This window comes from Pipistrellus kuhlii, unplaced genomic scaffold (genome assembly GCF_014108245.1).
Source record: "Pipistrellus kuhlii isolate mPipKuh1 unplaced genomic scaffold, mPipKuh1.p scaffold_m20_p_1, whole genome shotgun sequence".
NCBI lineage: Eukaryota > Metazoa > Chordata > Mammalia > Chiroptera > Vespertilionidae > Pipistrellus > Pipistrellus kuhlii.
The window spans coordinates 273,699-288,702 of NW_023425404.1; the positions used below are offsets into that span (position 1 = coordinate 273,699).

General features: G+C 45.4%; 1 protein-coding gene across 10 annotated transcripts in view; it reads left to right on the forward strand.

Annotated features, from left to right (window-relative positions):
• RPS6KA5 (ribosomal protein S6 kinase A5) overlaps nt 1–2,014 on the forward strand; it is a 116,343-nt gene extending 114,329 nt beyond the window's left edge. For all 10 annotated transcript variants that reach the window (XM_036427835.2, XM_036427912.2, XM_045572574.1 and 7 more), the window contains one exon: nt 103–2,014. In XM_036427835.2, the coding sequence (XP_036283728.1) occupies nt 103–342 (240 nt within the window). In that variant the 3' untranslated portion in view covers nt 343–2,014. The remainder of the gene's footprint in view (nt 1–102) is intronic.
• The last annotated feature ends 12,990 nt before the right edge of the window (nt 2,015–15,004 follow it).

The window sequence follows — 15,004 nt, forward strand, 5'->3', positions numbered from 1 at the left end:
GCTGTTGGTTGACAACCAGAGTCGCCTCCCGCTGTAGGTCATCATTGCCAAGGAACCTTCCATCCTGTGCCTTATCAGGGTTCCCTTGTTTCTCTCCCCTAGGCCTTCAACAAGTACAAGAGAGAGGGGTTTTGCCTTCAGAATGTGGACAAGGCCCCCCTGGCTAAGAGGAGGAAGATGAAGAAGACCAGCACCAGCACGGAGACGCGCAGCAGCTCCAGCGAGAGCTCCCACTCCTCGTCCTCCCACTCCCACGGCAAAACCACCCCCACGAAGGCCCTGCAGCCCGGCAACCCCGCCGACAGCAGTAACCCCGAGCCCCTCTTCCAGATCTCGGACTGAACGGCCCGGGAACGGGAGGGCTGCGCCCCGGAGCCTGGCACCTTCACGCCCTCGGCAGTGCCCGAGGCGATGTTCCATCAAAGGCAAAGCTTGTCTACTTTAAGAAAATAAATTATCCTGAATGAGCCAAAAAAAACACACAAAAAAACAAAAACCACCAACCAAACAGAAAAACAAGTCCCACTGGTCTCATTGGAATCTGCCTCCTGGGAAATGTTTTCAGGAAAACCCGTTGGTTATCCTTGTCCTGACGCACTGGACAGACAATGTTACTGTGAACGAAGCACAAGTCACACGGTTTAGCGGCTTACCTGGTGCCGGCAGGACGGGCTGGAAGGAGCAGAGGCCCCTCGGATGCAGTCAGGGGCTGGCCGGATTCGAACTGCCTGCAGAGTAGTCACAGGCCTCTCAGCTGTCTGCCGGCAATTTGCTTCTACTGTGGCGACACCTTCCGCTTTGCCTTGTGGATAATGTGGGCTTTTTAAGAGATTTGCACCCTTTCAGCAGGAATTTATCAGAGGGAAAAAAATGTCTGTTTTAAAAAAGAGTCTGTAATGAATTTTATGTGCAGCATATACTTATTTCTGAGCGAGGACTTTAACTTATTGTTTTTATTTTGTGGTTACATATGATGATAACCTACTAATCATCTTTTTCAAAAAGTACAAGAAAAGCTATAAGGCTCTGCCTTCGGGGCCCATCTGAGTGCATGCTCAGCTCCGTGTGTCTCCCTCTGCACTGCTCTGTCCCGGCAGTTTGGTCAGTGGTATTGCGAGCCATTAAGGTACATGTCTCTGTTTTAGGTAACATTGCACTTTATAAAAGATTATGAATAAAGCGAACTGTTTTATAGAGTGCACTGGTTAAAGCATATGTACTGTATTTTTGCCATTTTTTCTTTTCCATTCTCTACTTTAAATTTGTCCTCACCCCCCGCCCCCCCCTCTTCCTTGTTTGCAACAAGCAGCATGAGGCATCGCGGCTCCCTCAGCCTCCCAGGCACCGATGTGAGGAGAAGCGACAGGGAAGTTCTGCTCAGCACTGTGCTTTCTACTTGTACACTGTGTTGTCCGCAGTGAGGCACTTCCTCCTGTGGCCGGATATCATGTACATCGTATTTCAGAATCATAACTATGGCTTGTTTGGAAATTTTCCTGTTCAATTTCAAATCCAGAAAGCATATTTTATAAACTTATGCGGAGCACTTTTATTGCTCAAAAGTTCTGAATTCATACACAAAACAAGTGCTTTGTGATGAAGAGATTGCTGCATTTACAAATACGATTAATTTATTTCCTATGCAAAAAAAAGATGTGGTCGGATTTGTATGTTCTGTTTTCTTTTAAAGCTATCCCTCGGAATGTTAGGACTGAGAAAGGTGATCTTGGCCATGTTTACAGGAATCATGCTTAAAAAGATAAATCCCAACACATTTCTTTTCGTTTTTGTTCATGATAACCTCTGGAGCGTTAGTTTGGAATTTGGGTGTGATATTTATTTATTCATTTGTATTCATTTGTCTCAATAATGCAGCATTAATTTCAACCAATTATGAATACTAAAAATATTGCACTCCATGTAACAGTAGTATATTTATTGCTAAATCAATGTATATATTATTAGCACAAGCAACAAAAAATGGCAAATATTAAAATATTTTCAAAATATTGTATTACCTTGTTCACATTTTTGTCCACAATGGTTATTGGAAATAGCTTTTAATACTTTTCAGTGGCCCAACTGACTACATAATTCTTACCGAATCAACTGTACCCCCAGCTTGTGGTCATTCCGAGTAATGATGGAAGGTCTTTCACGAATTATTACCAAATAGAGCTAATGCACAAAATGTGGTTCCATCAGGCACAGGTTTATAATAATTAAGAGAATGTCCATTTATGTCTATAGTTATGTTGACTATTTTTGGAAATGTGTAAGTTAGCTCTTTAAGTATTTTTTTAAACTGCATTCTCATAGGCAAAGCTAGTTGTAAAGTATAGACTAAAAGAATTTTGTTGCTAAAGGAAAATGATCCAGAAACATGGTCAGTATTCCCTAATGATTGATGATGGAACTGACTCATTGTGAACATTGAAAATGAATGGGTTTCATTTTTCTTTCTTTCTCTTGCTGTCTCCTCTGGAGGACTCGGCGGAAAACGAAATGGGCAGAGCGTCAGGCAGAGGAAGGAAAGAGAAGGGTAATCCGTCAACTGAATAATCGAGGACGGGCTTTTGAGAAGAGCTCAGAGAACAGAGTAGAGGCTCTTGTGCCTTCGTCCTCACCCTGCTGTAAGCACCGGGGAGCCGCCTCTGGTGTCAGGTTGCTGCCATTCAGTTGGATGCAGGTGGTTCGTGTACAGTGAAATGCACTTTAAAATTCACAGAGTTTCCACTTAGTCACATCCAAAACAAACTAAAAAGTACTTCATATGAAAATGTGAAATGGAAGGGCTCCTTTGGTATTAGGAATAAAATAGAAATATAACTAAGAAAAACAAATGTGCCAAAACCGGTTTGGCTCAGTGGTAGAGCGTCGGTCTGCGGACTGAAAGGTCCCAGGTTCGATTCCGGTCAAGGGCATGTACATTGGTTGCGGGCACATCCCCAGTAGGGGGTGTGCAAGAGGCAGCTGACTGATGATTCTCTCTCATCAATGTTTCTAGCTCTCTCTCCCTCTCTCCTCCTCTCTGTAAAAAAATCAATAAAAATTATTTTAAAAAAAAAGAAAAACAAATGCATACATTAAGTTCTCTATACAGTTATGGAGATAGAACCGCATCACCCCTTCCCTTTTTTATTTTATCCAAAGTATGTAGCTTTCATGCCATCATAAATCCCAGCTCAGTGAGAGGCAAGATTAAGAAAAGGAAAGTAATAGAGGAAAGAAATTTTGAAAGACCAGTTTCTTCTAATTACTGTGCCAGATCCTATGGCTGACTGAGTTAAATTAACTATTTTGAAATTTACTAATTCTTCCAAACCTCTGTAAAATAATAAACTGCCGACCCCCTAGAAAAGAAAGTCATGTTTCCCTAGTTAATTTCAACATGTTTGTTTGTCTTAGAGTTGCAGATTAATTTAACCATGAAAAACTGCTTTTAATTTTTTTATATTACTGCTAATTTCTTTAAGAACTATATAAATGGCAACATTTTAAATATAAGCTGTTATTTTTAAGAAACCAGGATAGCAGTGGCTTCTTTTTTAAAATAAGTGAATTCCTTTCATATATCATTTTTTAAAATATGTTCTCAAATAGTTTATAGAAGTCTACAATTTAGTCTTCTTGTTTGCTTTGCCTCCATTTCAAACACTTGTTATTGTATTTATTAAAATCCTGGTACCTCAAAATGGTGAAAATTTCTAAATTATTAGCCCTATACATGCCTTAGAACACTTGATTATTAAGATCTAAGTGAAAAAGGAAGTTCTGATATACCATTTACACTATATCAAAAATACCGTCTCCTAGATGGTTTATTGTAACATAATGAAATATCTATATATATAAAAGGCTAAGTGTCCATCCATCTGACTGATACCTCTGACGTGCACAGACCATCAGGGGGCAGACACTCAATGCAAGAGCTGCCATGACACGCACTGGCCATTTAAAAATAAACAGCAGCACAGACCTGGTGCCCACAAACCAACACTCGACTTCCCCAAAGCGGGACACAGGTCCCACCACCACCCCAGGGCGACACCCCACCAAATCACAGCCAACACTGCCAAGACCCCATGGTGCAAAATGTGGCCCACAGCCCAGGCCAGCCCAGAAACATCACACCAGGTAATGATGTCACATAATGCCCAGCTTCCTCTCCCTAACAACTAGGCTCCTTGGAGTTTCTTCAGCCAGGAACCTGACTTGCTTTATAGCCAGGTGCAAACATTTCACACTTTAACCAAATGTTTGTGAAGCATTTTCCCGTGCCTCATCTCATTTGATCCTCACAGAAGTCCTGGAAATAGGTAGAATCCTATTTTCTTTATCCAAAAAAATGGAGATTTAGAAAATTTAGAAATTGACTGAAAAGAAGTAAGAAATGGCAAAACTTGAAAATGACTTCAGGTTTTCTCACTGCACAGAATATAGCCAAGCACTGCTACAGTTAAATATTTTACCCTTTGTTCTCTCTGCATGATCTACAATAATAATTTGCTTCATGTTGATATTTAGTGCTATGTTCTCTGCATAATTTACAATAATAATCTGCTTCATGTTGATATTTACTGCTGTAGTGCTGACAATGACCTGAAAGAGAAGTTGGGATGCTTCACTGGGCTAGAAAAGTTAAGCTAACTCACAAAGCAGATCTAGTTAAGCAAGTTTATCTGTATAAAAGGCTAAGTTGATTTGCTCATGCGCGATACATATAAATCTCTCGCTGGCACATATCGCACACATATGTTTTGATCTATCATTGTCAATCATGAATTGGTTGACACTTCTATTATAGAGAAAGGACAAATAGCAATATTAAAATATTCTAATTAATTTCCTTTCAATGTGCACAAATCTGTGTACCAGGACATTAGTCTTAAAAATATATTACTTGGGCCCCTCAAATGCCTTGCACATGAACACCTAATTTCTGGCCTTTAATTAATTATATCCCCCACATGAGTGTCCATCATGCAATGCCTTTATTTTGCACTAAAATGAAGCTTGCAGGCTCTGATGAAATTCAGAACTTAAATGTGATTATAAAACTCAAAGAGTGGGTGGGAAAGTAATCTTGAGATAACAGGAAGTATATGCATCAAGTAAATATTTTTAAGTATAATCTACCAAAAGGAAATAGCCGCTACAACACCATATTTTATTCTGTCTTGTTAAGTGACCTCACTCTAAATTGTGACATTCCTTAGAATAGTTTCCTTAGGAGTATTTACTTAAATTCTGTGAATTTTCAAGAGGCAGCAATTTTCACCTTGAGAACATGCATTTTGCCTCATTTCAGTGCCATCTTCAGCATTTCTTACCCATGGCTTTTCTGTATTTTTTTTTTTCTGTGCCCTTTTTTGTGTGTGCCTGGCTCCCTGTTACATAATGAAGTCCTTGAAGCTTCTCTTTCCCAAGGCTGTGGTCCACCTTCTAGGGTAGGGGTGTCGAACTCAATCAGAGAAGGGGCCAAAATCTAAAATCCAGCCTAAATCGCGGGCCGAATGGTTTACTGAACAGTCATAAACTGTCATTGTGATGGAAATGCAGCGGAGTGCAGTGATGACAGCGTGGTGCGGGCCACATTGCAAGGCCTGGCGGGACGGATTTGGCCCGCGGGCCTTGTGTTTGACACATGTGTTCTAGGGCTAGGCCATGAACTTGTGGGCTAAGCAGGTGCAGGTATTTTGTATTCTGCTGCTATTGGACCGAAAAGGACTAAGAAACTAAAGTGGCTCCCAAACATATCTGTCTTGGCTTCTTCATATGAGTGCAAAATAGGTACTGTGTTGTTTTTTTTAATATACTATTAGTATATATTTTTATTGATTTCAGACAGGAAGGGAGAGAGGGAGAGAGAGAAACATTAATGATGAAAGAGAATCATCGATGGGCTGCCTCCTGCACGCCCCACACTGGGGGTCGAATGCACAACCTGGGCATGTGCCCTGACCAGGAATGGAACCTCCTGGTTGATAGGTTGGTGCTCAACCACTGAGCCATTCGACCAGGCCAAAATAGATAGTATTGATAGCCAACCACTTCCTTTCCATTATTGCTTATGACCGTGTGGTAAAGAGCTAATATTTAGGAGACTTGGATTAAGAGACAGGATTCCTGGTGGTTGATCATTAGGCCTCGTTTTCTCACTGTATTTCTGTGGGGACAGGTGGAAGGATATGTATTGTACTTACTGTTTTTCTAGTTAGAGTGCTGCTTAGGTAATCCCAAGGAGAAATACATGAGGGGTTGAGTTAGCATTTAAAACAGCAACTTTCCTCCGGACACAGGAAACCGGGGTGATACTTAGCATTATGTTGTTCCCATTATTCTGTTCCATTGCGTAACATTTTCCATCTGTGCAGTTCTACACAATTTGCCTCTTCACTAAGAGGATATAACATTTTCCTTCTTGTTCCTTCCCATCTTGAGCAGTTTTTTGTTTTTGTTTTTGTTTTTATCTTTTTCGTTTATGCGTTGAAGTCCTGTATTTAAAAGGATGAAAACAGGACAAAAAGATGTCATGACTTAGAAAAGGAAATTTCAATTGTTTGAACAGAGTAGTATAGACTTGTTTTCTGGCATTTCTGCTTGAAGATGGATTGGAAAATGATCATTTTTGTTGCTTTTGTTTTGAAATCCAGTAAGATTGAGGAACTTGACATTCTTAGCTGCAGTTTTCTTTTTAACTTCCAAAGAGGCTGGTCATGTGACAATGTGCACTATTTTACAGGAATGGACGTGTGATCATTCTCATTTGAGACCTGTTGCTGTGGTAGACATTTGATTGTTCACAACAGTTTATTTGAGGTACTACAGTACTATTCTATGTGATTAAATTACAAATACTGGTTAAAGGGGAAATTAAATATATAGTAATTATCATTCCTTTGATGAATCTAAAGGGAACTAAGAAGGTGCTATGTTATATGTAAAGTTATGGTAATTCTTTAGTAGTGCATTTTTAAAAATATCCCTAAAAGGTTTACTGACCTTAATTAAAAAAAAAAATATATATATATATATATATATATATATATATATATATATATATATATATATATCTTGGAGGGGGGCCAATGTTAAAATATGTACACAGATAATAATTTAATAAAAATATTTAAAAAAAAAAAACAAAAACAAAACCGGTTTGGCTCAGTGGATAGAGCGTCGGCCTGCGGACTGAAAAGTCCTGGGTTCCATTCCAGTCAAGGGCATGTACCTTGGTTGCGGGCACATCCCCAGTAGGGGATATGCAAGAGGCAGCCGATCGATGATTCTCTGTCATCGATGTTTCTAACTATCCCTCTTTCTTCCTCTCTGTAAAAAATCAATAAAATATATTTTTAAAAATAATAAATAAAATTTAAATTTTTTTTTTTAAAAAGAAGAGAAACCCACCTATGAGCATACCTGGAGGAAATTGTAAAAGACTGGCATGTTCATGAATAGCTGGTATCCTACTAAAATGGTGTGCCTCCCCAGGTGTGGGAAGAAACCTGGTTGAGCACGCTGCATGCTGCAACTTGTATGTGAGTGAGTGAATTAAAGTGCAGTCAAGCCACAGCACAAGAGAAAGCTGTTCCCACCTGTCATCTTCGCTCCCTGCACAGTCCTACTTCTGCTGCCATTGCTGCTGCTGGGGTCCAGCTGTCTGGCCACACCCATTGCCGCACCCGCCGTGGTATCTCACTCACCACGTCTTAACGCAGCCATGCTCTGACTAACGTGGTATCTCACTCACCACATCTTAACGCAGCCATGCTCTGACTAACGTTGTTCAGATCAGAGAAACAAAGACTGGATGGAGACCAGAGAAAGGAAAATGTGGGGATAAAAATTAGGTCGGGGTAAAAAAAGCAATCTGTGTGCGAGAGAATGAGCAACCTCCCAACTCTGAGACTGAACATTTGGCACCAACATAGGGCTCCTTTACAAACAGGTCCCTTCCGGGGCCATACGGGTAAATCTGTTTAAAAATTCTCTCTGCGAGGTGACCTGTCTGAACACGTCTGTACAGGCTCTGCAAGGTGGTTATTCCGCTCTGGGAGGCGTATGTGATCACTCTCTCCTCTCCATTTCCTTATCCCCTCCTCAGCCTTCTGCCAGACCTCATTCTATGGCCCTGTTCTCTCTTTCTCTCTCTCTCTCCCCCCCTCCCCCTGCCACCAGCCACGCTATTTATTGTGCTTTCTCACATTTTTCTCCCCCTCCCTCCCTCCCTCCCTCCCTCCCTTCCTTCCTTCCTTCCTTCACTCCTCACCTGAGGATATTTTCCCATTGATATTTAGAGAGTGGAAGGGAGAGTGGAAGAGAGAGAAGCATCGATGTAAGAAAGACACATGCATTGGTTGCCTCCTGCACACACCCTGACCAGGGACAGGCATCAAGCCTACAACCAAGTACATGTCCTTGCCTGGAATCGAACCCGGGACCCTTCAGTCCACAGGCCAACGCTCTATCCACTGAGCCAAACTGGCTAGGGCTCTCCTATCTTTCTAAGAGAAGCTGGACTTGACCTTATTGTCGTCCAAGTCACCCTGTTGGGATGAAGCAGCCTTAGACACTGCACCTGCAGCAGCTTCTGTCTGCGTGCAGCCACCAAGGTAACTATTGTGAACAGTGTTCAACAGCTCTTTGCTGTCCGGCCACCTCCGCTGTGTAGTGGCCCAAGGTGGCCTTTCCGGTAAAAAAAAAAAGTGCCGACCAGAGAGGATGTGTCTAAAATAAAAGCGCTGCACTCTGTGCCCCTCTTAAAGCCTCTCTTTTCGCTCGTAACATGGGTGCGTGTTCATCTCTGGCCGAAACTTCATTTCCAGTGTCTGCAGGGCTGGCCCTGAAGGTGCCTTTGCAGCCGCTGGCCGGCTGGCTCTGCTCGTCGCCTGATAAGCGGTCGCTAATTCATCATTCCCTGGCCGTGGAGGCGCATCTGTGCTGCTCAGGCACCGCCCGCCTCCGAGGCCTGGCCCCAACCAGGCGCTCATTTGTCATCCGGGGAGGAAGCGTCTGTCTGTCTGCAGAAACTTGCTGGCAGCTTTCCTTTTGCTGGTCTTTGCCGTAGACTCTGCCTGGCTTGACGAACTTCTTTTTTTACCTGCATAGCTGTCTCCTTTTCTCATCCACTCCGAATGCTCCCATAGGAAAAGCCAAACTGAAAAAAAGGAAGGAGTGGAAGGTTCTCTACGTGAAGTCTGTAGGTGGGGCTTGCCTCGGGAGCAGGTGATTTCTTCTCCTGCGGGGAGAGAACACTGATGTGGTTGGCAGCTGGAGCAGGCTCTTCACCTCTTCGAAAAAGCCCTTTGACAAAGTCCCTCACGTGGTATGTAATCCCAATGTTATTCCCATGGTGTCTTTTCTGAGTCTCTCTGGAAGAACGTGAGTCATTTTTTTAAATATATATTTTATTGATTTTTTACAGAGAGGAGGAGAGAGGGATAGAGAGCTAGAAACGTCCATGAAAGAGAAAGATCAACCAGCTGCCTCTTGCACACCCCCCACTGGGGCTGTGCCCGCAACCAATGTATATGCCTCTGCGACCGGAATCGAACCTGGGACCTTTCAGTCCGCAGACCGACGCTCTACCACTGAGCCAAACCGGTTTCGGCAGAACATGAGTCATTTTTAAGAGGCAAGAGATAAAATCGTTAACCACGTCAAAGACCAATTTTATATCTGCCTTGGATGCCATCTTCCTTTATCTTTGTAGTGTGGATCTCCTATTCTCCCTTTCTTTACTAGGTACCTCCTGCTCTCCTGAAACCCATGTTTATAGGACATGATGGTAGTTTTTTTGGAATGGAATCATATTCCTAAGCCTTAGTTTCATCTCTACAACGAGTCTAGCACAGTCTCCTCCCAGGGTAGACATACAGATTCCAGATGTTTAAAAGCACCTGGCACAACCAGTGGTGGTGCACAGTAGGTGTTCAATTCGTGGTAGTGATTGTGACCTGGGCTCCGGAAGAAACCCAAGCTGGAATCTGCCAACAGCACCGGTGGAGTGGGACCCCAACCTGGTGGAGAGGGAGCATTTCGGGCCCTCCTGCCCTCCCCCCCCCAAAAAAAATGGGTGTTAGGGCAGAAGCACCAGCCTCTGAGCTAGAAGCAAAGGGAAAAAAAAAAAAAAAAAAAAAAAAAAAAAAAAAAAAAAAAAAAAGGCCCAAACAGTGCCATCTCCCAGGGCCTTTAGTTGAGCAAATCTCTCCTTCTCACCTACTTCCGGGAGTGGCCCTGCCCAGACTGCCACCTGAGAACTTTTCTCAAGACATTGTGATCCTGAGCTCAACCAACTAAAACAAAAATTTAAGAGTGAAATGTGCCCTTCACTCAGAAGCGTGGGTGGCTGTGTGGCCCATTTGTTTACGGCTGACTTTGGACTTCCTGCCTCTGGACTGTCCAGCTCACTATTGATGATTTGCATCACGTTTGCAATGGCAGACCTCTTTCCGAAGCTCGTTTCAGACTGGATGCACAGAAAGAGCCGTGGATTTTCGTTTGCAGTCTGTCTGCCAGTTGTTCATGATTTTGCAATCTTTTTGCAATCTTATTTAAAAAAATATGTTTTAGAGAGGAAGGGAGAGAGATAGAGAGATGGAAACGCTGCTGAGAGAGAAACATCATTGATCGGCTGCCTCCTGCATGCCCCTCAGCATGGGATGGAGCCCACAACCCAGGGAATGTGCCCCGACCCGGAATTGAACCAATGACCTCTTGGTTCTTGGGTCACCACTCAACTGCTGAGCCATGCCAGCTGGGCTCTTTTTTTTTAAAATATATTTTATTGATTTTTTACAGAGAGGGAGAGTGATAGAGAGCTAGAAACATCAATGAAAGGGAAACATCGAACCGCTGCCTCTTGCACACCCCGTACTGGGGATGTGCCCACAGCCAAGGTATATGCCTTTGCCTGGAATCGAACCCGGGACCTTTCAGTCTGCAGACCGATGCTCTATCCACTGAGCCAAACCGGTTTCGGCCAGCTGGGCTCTTTTTTGCAATCTTAGTCCTTTCTTATATCTTAGAAACGGTAGCCCACCCTCCTGTTCTCCAGTCCTGTTCTCATCCCTGTCCCCTTCCCTCCCTCTCTCTATGCCCTGAAACCTCCTGACCAAATGGGAGAAGTTTATTGTAAAAAAGAATTACCCGGAACGGTGTCACCATTCCCTGTGGGAGGGCCTTCGGCCAGGGGGGCGATAGGAATGACAGTAGCAGGATTGCTTCCTGGGGTCTGTTCTCAGCCTATTCCCTGTGACTGGGCCTCAGAGCCAGCCACAGCCTCCAAACGGGACTTGTGCTTTGATCTTGTGTTTGTTTAATGTGGGTCACTACGTGGTGTGTGCTATCAGCTCAGACTGAGGCAGACGTGACTGAAATCTCAGAGCTCGCCCCACGGATTAACAGCTAGCCCAGGCATGTGTCTGGCTATTTATAAGACAAAGGAGAACTAATCCCCAGAGTAAACCCAGGCAATACCAAAGGCCGGGACTAAGCTGCCCCCCTGAGGCATGGGCTAGGGGACAGCCTGGGGCCCCTGCTCTCTCGGGCGCCTTCTGCTCGGTGCTGCCCGTCTGCATGTTGACGTGGCAGGATGTTCGGCTGCAGAGGATGCTGAGCCACACACTTGAATTGGGTCAGGAACCTCACTTTTGTAAGATAATCATGTGTGTCGAGCATCCATGGATGTTCCCGGTAAATATTATTCGTGTTTGTTCTCTCAAACTTCCATAGTCACAGAGGATGCAGCCGAGCCAAATCCCAAGTCTGCTTTCCAAACTGCACCCCCGTGGCCTCGTGAGGCGGCGGCTGGTGATGACGGGGTACGCAGAGGACACCCAGAGTTAGGGTACCCCGGGCCCCTTCCCTGAACAGCGCAGCGTGCCCACGAGTGGCTAGAAAACAAACAGAATTGTAGAGGGCCGCCTGAGAAGGCACATGGACATTCTTTAAATTGTTAGCTGAGCCCGAGGCACTGGCAGAGTACCTTTGTCCAGGGGAGGGTCTAGCTATGTAAATCCAGTAATGCTAGAGCCTAGTTAAGGATGCAAATAAGCTCCTTTGACCCTATAAATAAACCTGCGTGGCCTGGGGGGTAGCCTTTGCTGCCTCTCCATCAGAGAGATGGCGCCCACCTAGCGCCCAGCTTGGTGAATCTATTTCTGCCTTCTTGTCTCTTTCTTTCATAATCCCCAGCTCCTCCATCAGGAACCTGATGGACACGGAAAACTGGGAAACAGGTGCCACACCACCACCACCACCCCCCTCCCCCCCAGCAAAAAAACGATGGCTGGACCGGCCTGGCCAGACATTGGAGTCAGCCCTCGGGGGGAGGTCTGGGGAAGATGCTGCCTCTGTCTGAGCTCCCCGCTGGAGGCTCAGACTTCTCTGGGCCTCAGTTTCCTCATCTGCAAAATAGGAATAATGTTACCGTTCTCCTCCAGGCACTGTCTCGGTGGGACAGGCCCTCAGGCTGCAGAGGAGTGGAGAGTTCCCTGGGGTGGCTATTCTGTAAATTCTCTGTGGCGTCTGATTCACTCCTAGTGCGCCTGCATCGTAGGAGATTCTGATAGATTACAAATACTGAGGGAGGGTCTAAGGCCAGGAATACACTAAGCAGCTTGGAGGGGGAGCCTAGAGTGGGAAGAGCCAGCACGACCTGAAGACGCTGGGCCTGGAGCCCTGCGGGGGGTCTGGGCAGAGGGCAAGGTCACGGGCCTGGGGATATGTCACAATTCAGGCCTGACCTGCACCTTTAAAACATCCTGGACTACATGGTTGTTATTAGGAGAAGAGGGCACAGTGGGCTGAGGGCAAAATTTCAACTTAAGCCCTAGCTGGGTTTGCTCAGTGGTTAGAGCATTAGCCCAGAGACTAAAGGGTCTCGGGTTCAATTCCGGGTCCAGAGCATGCGCCTCAGTTGCAGACTTGATCCCCAGCCCCTGTTGGGGCACAAGCGGAAGGCAACCGAGGCACGTGCCCTGGACCCCGAATCGAACCCGAGACACTAATGTGTCTCTCTTACATCCATGTTTCTCTCTCCCTCTCCCTCTCCCTCTCTCTTCCTTCCACTCTCCCTAAAAGTCAGTGGGAAAAATATCCTTGGGTGAGAATTAACAACAACAAAAATTCCAGCTCAACACCCAGGCCTGCCTTTGTTGACCCATTTTGGAGGGAGAAAAACACAGCAGTGGGGGTAATAATTGTTAGCAATTTTCTCCATCTGTTGAGAATTGTGGCCATGTTGAATTGCCATCCACCCCATGGGCATGAGCAAGCAGCACAACGCTGGCTTGGAGCTGGGCTCGGTAAGCAGGCCATTACACAGGCGCCCCAACTGTATTTCTAGTGCTTTCTTCCTGGAGCTCAGTGGTAGCACACAGGTGTTCGGCAGAGTCCTTTGCTCTTTTGCATGTTGGAAAGATTTCCTAAGGATTTTTAAAAGGACAGCGCATGCCAAAACTGGTTTGGCTCAGTGGTAGAGCATCGGTCTGCAGACTGAAAGGTTCTGGGTTCCGTTCCGGTCAAGGGCATGTACCTTGGCTGCGGGCACATCCCCAGTAGGGGGTGTGCAGAGGGCAGCTGATTGATGATTCTCTCTCATCGATGTTTCTAACTCTCTATCCCTCTTCCTTCCTCTCTGTAAAAAATCAATAAAATATATTTTAAAAATAAATAAATAAAAATAAAAATAAAAGGACAGCACCGGCCTAGTCCCACCAGCAAAGAGCAGCCAGCGCTTGGCCTCAGCCTGGAGGGAAGAGCAGAGATTCAGGAAGAGGAGAGCCGCAGGCAACAGGCTGGCATTTCTGTGGTTCTGTTTAAAACATCCTCTGAACAGTGTCTTCCCAGAGCCAGCTGACTGGTGGGACAAGGCCAATCAGGGATGAAAAGTTTAACCCAGATGATGGCCAGGGGGAGGGAGCAGATGGTACAAAGTTCAGAACCTACTGCACCCACAGGCCACGCTGAGCAGCGAGTGAGGGGGAGGGGGGTCCCCTGCTGAGCATGGGGGGGAGGGGGAGGCAGGCTCTGCACAGTTCTATCAAACTCTCAAATCCTTTCCAACACTAATGGACTTAAAATGAACCTAATGTCCCACTCAGGTGAAAGCTACTCCTGAATATCTTAAGCCAAAAGGGGAATGGGGACAACCCAGGCGTGGCAAGGAAGGGCAGGGACCTGGACTGCCCTGGGGCTGAGGGTGGTTTCATCTGGGCCTCAGTACTGAAGGAGCCTCCAAAGGCATGCGTGTATAGTTCTCTCTCTCTCTCTCTCTTTCTCTCTCTCTCTTTCTTGCATGCGCACGGGGGTGGGGATCGTGTGCCAGCCATGGCTGGAGGAGTGCCCTGCATCACCCTGACAGGCACTGAGTAGATGCTGTTTGAGGTCATTCCTCAAAATCCAAGGGGGTGCATGAGGAAGAGGGGTGCTGGGCGGAGACCACACCAGGAGCCACGCCCCCAAGGCGTCTGCTCCACCTCGCCTTCTTGTCTGGCCTTTCAATCCTTGTCTCCCCAGCAGATCCTGAAACCCACGGGGACTTCTCCCTCCTCTTCCTTTCCGTTAGGAGGGATGGGAGGGAGAGAACTCAGCACCATCCTGAACACTTAGGAGCTGCTTAATAACCATCCATGGAATTGAATTCAATGAAATGAAAGAAAAAAGGGAAACACAGACCTTTTCAAAGTACAGTAGTTACAGCATTTTTGTTTCCTAGGGAAAGTGGCCAGGATTGAATACAGGGTGGGGCAAAAGTAGGTTTATAGTTGTGAATACGCGAAACACAGTTCATTGTTGTGTTTCTGTTTATTTGTATTACAGCTGTGCACCTACCGTTGTCCACCCCCGGATATCAAGCCGACTTTGTGTTTTGAGGCCTCTTTACCCTGGAAGCTACTTTTTGCTCACCCCCAACCTCACCCCCATGGTCGGGCCACTCTCTGCGATGTCGCGGAATAATGGAGTCATTTCCATTTTCAAGACACTGAGGGTTTAT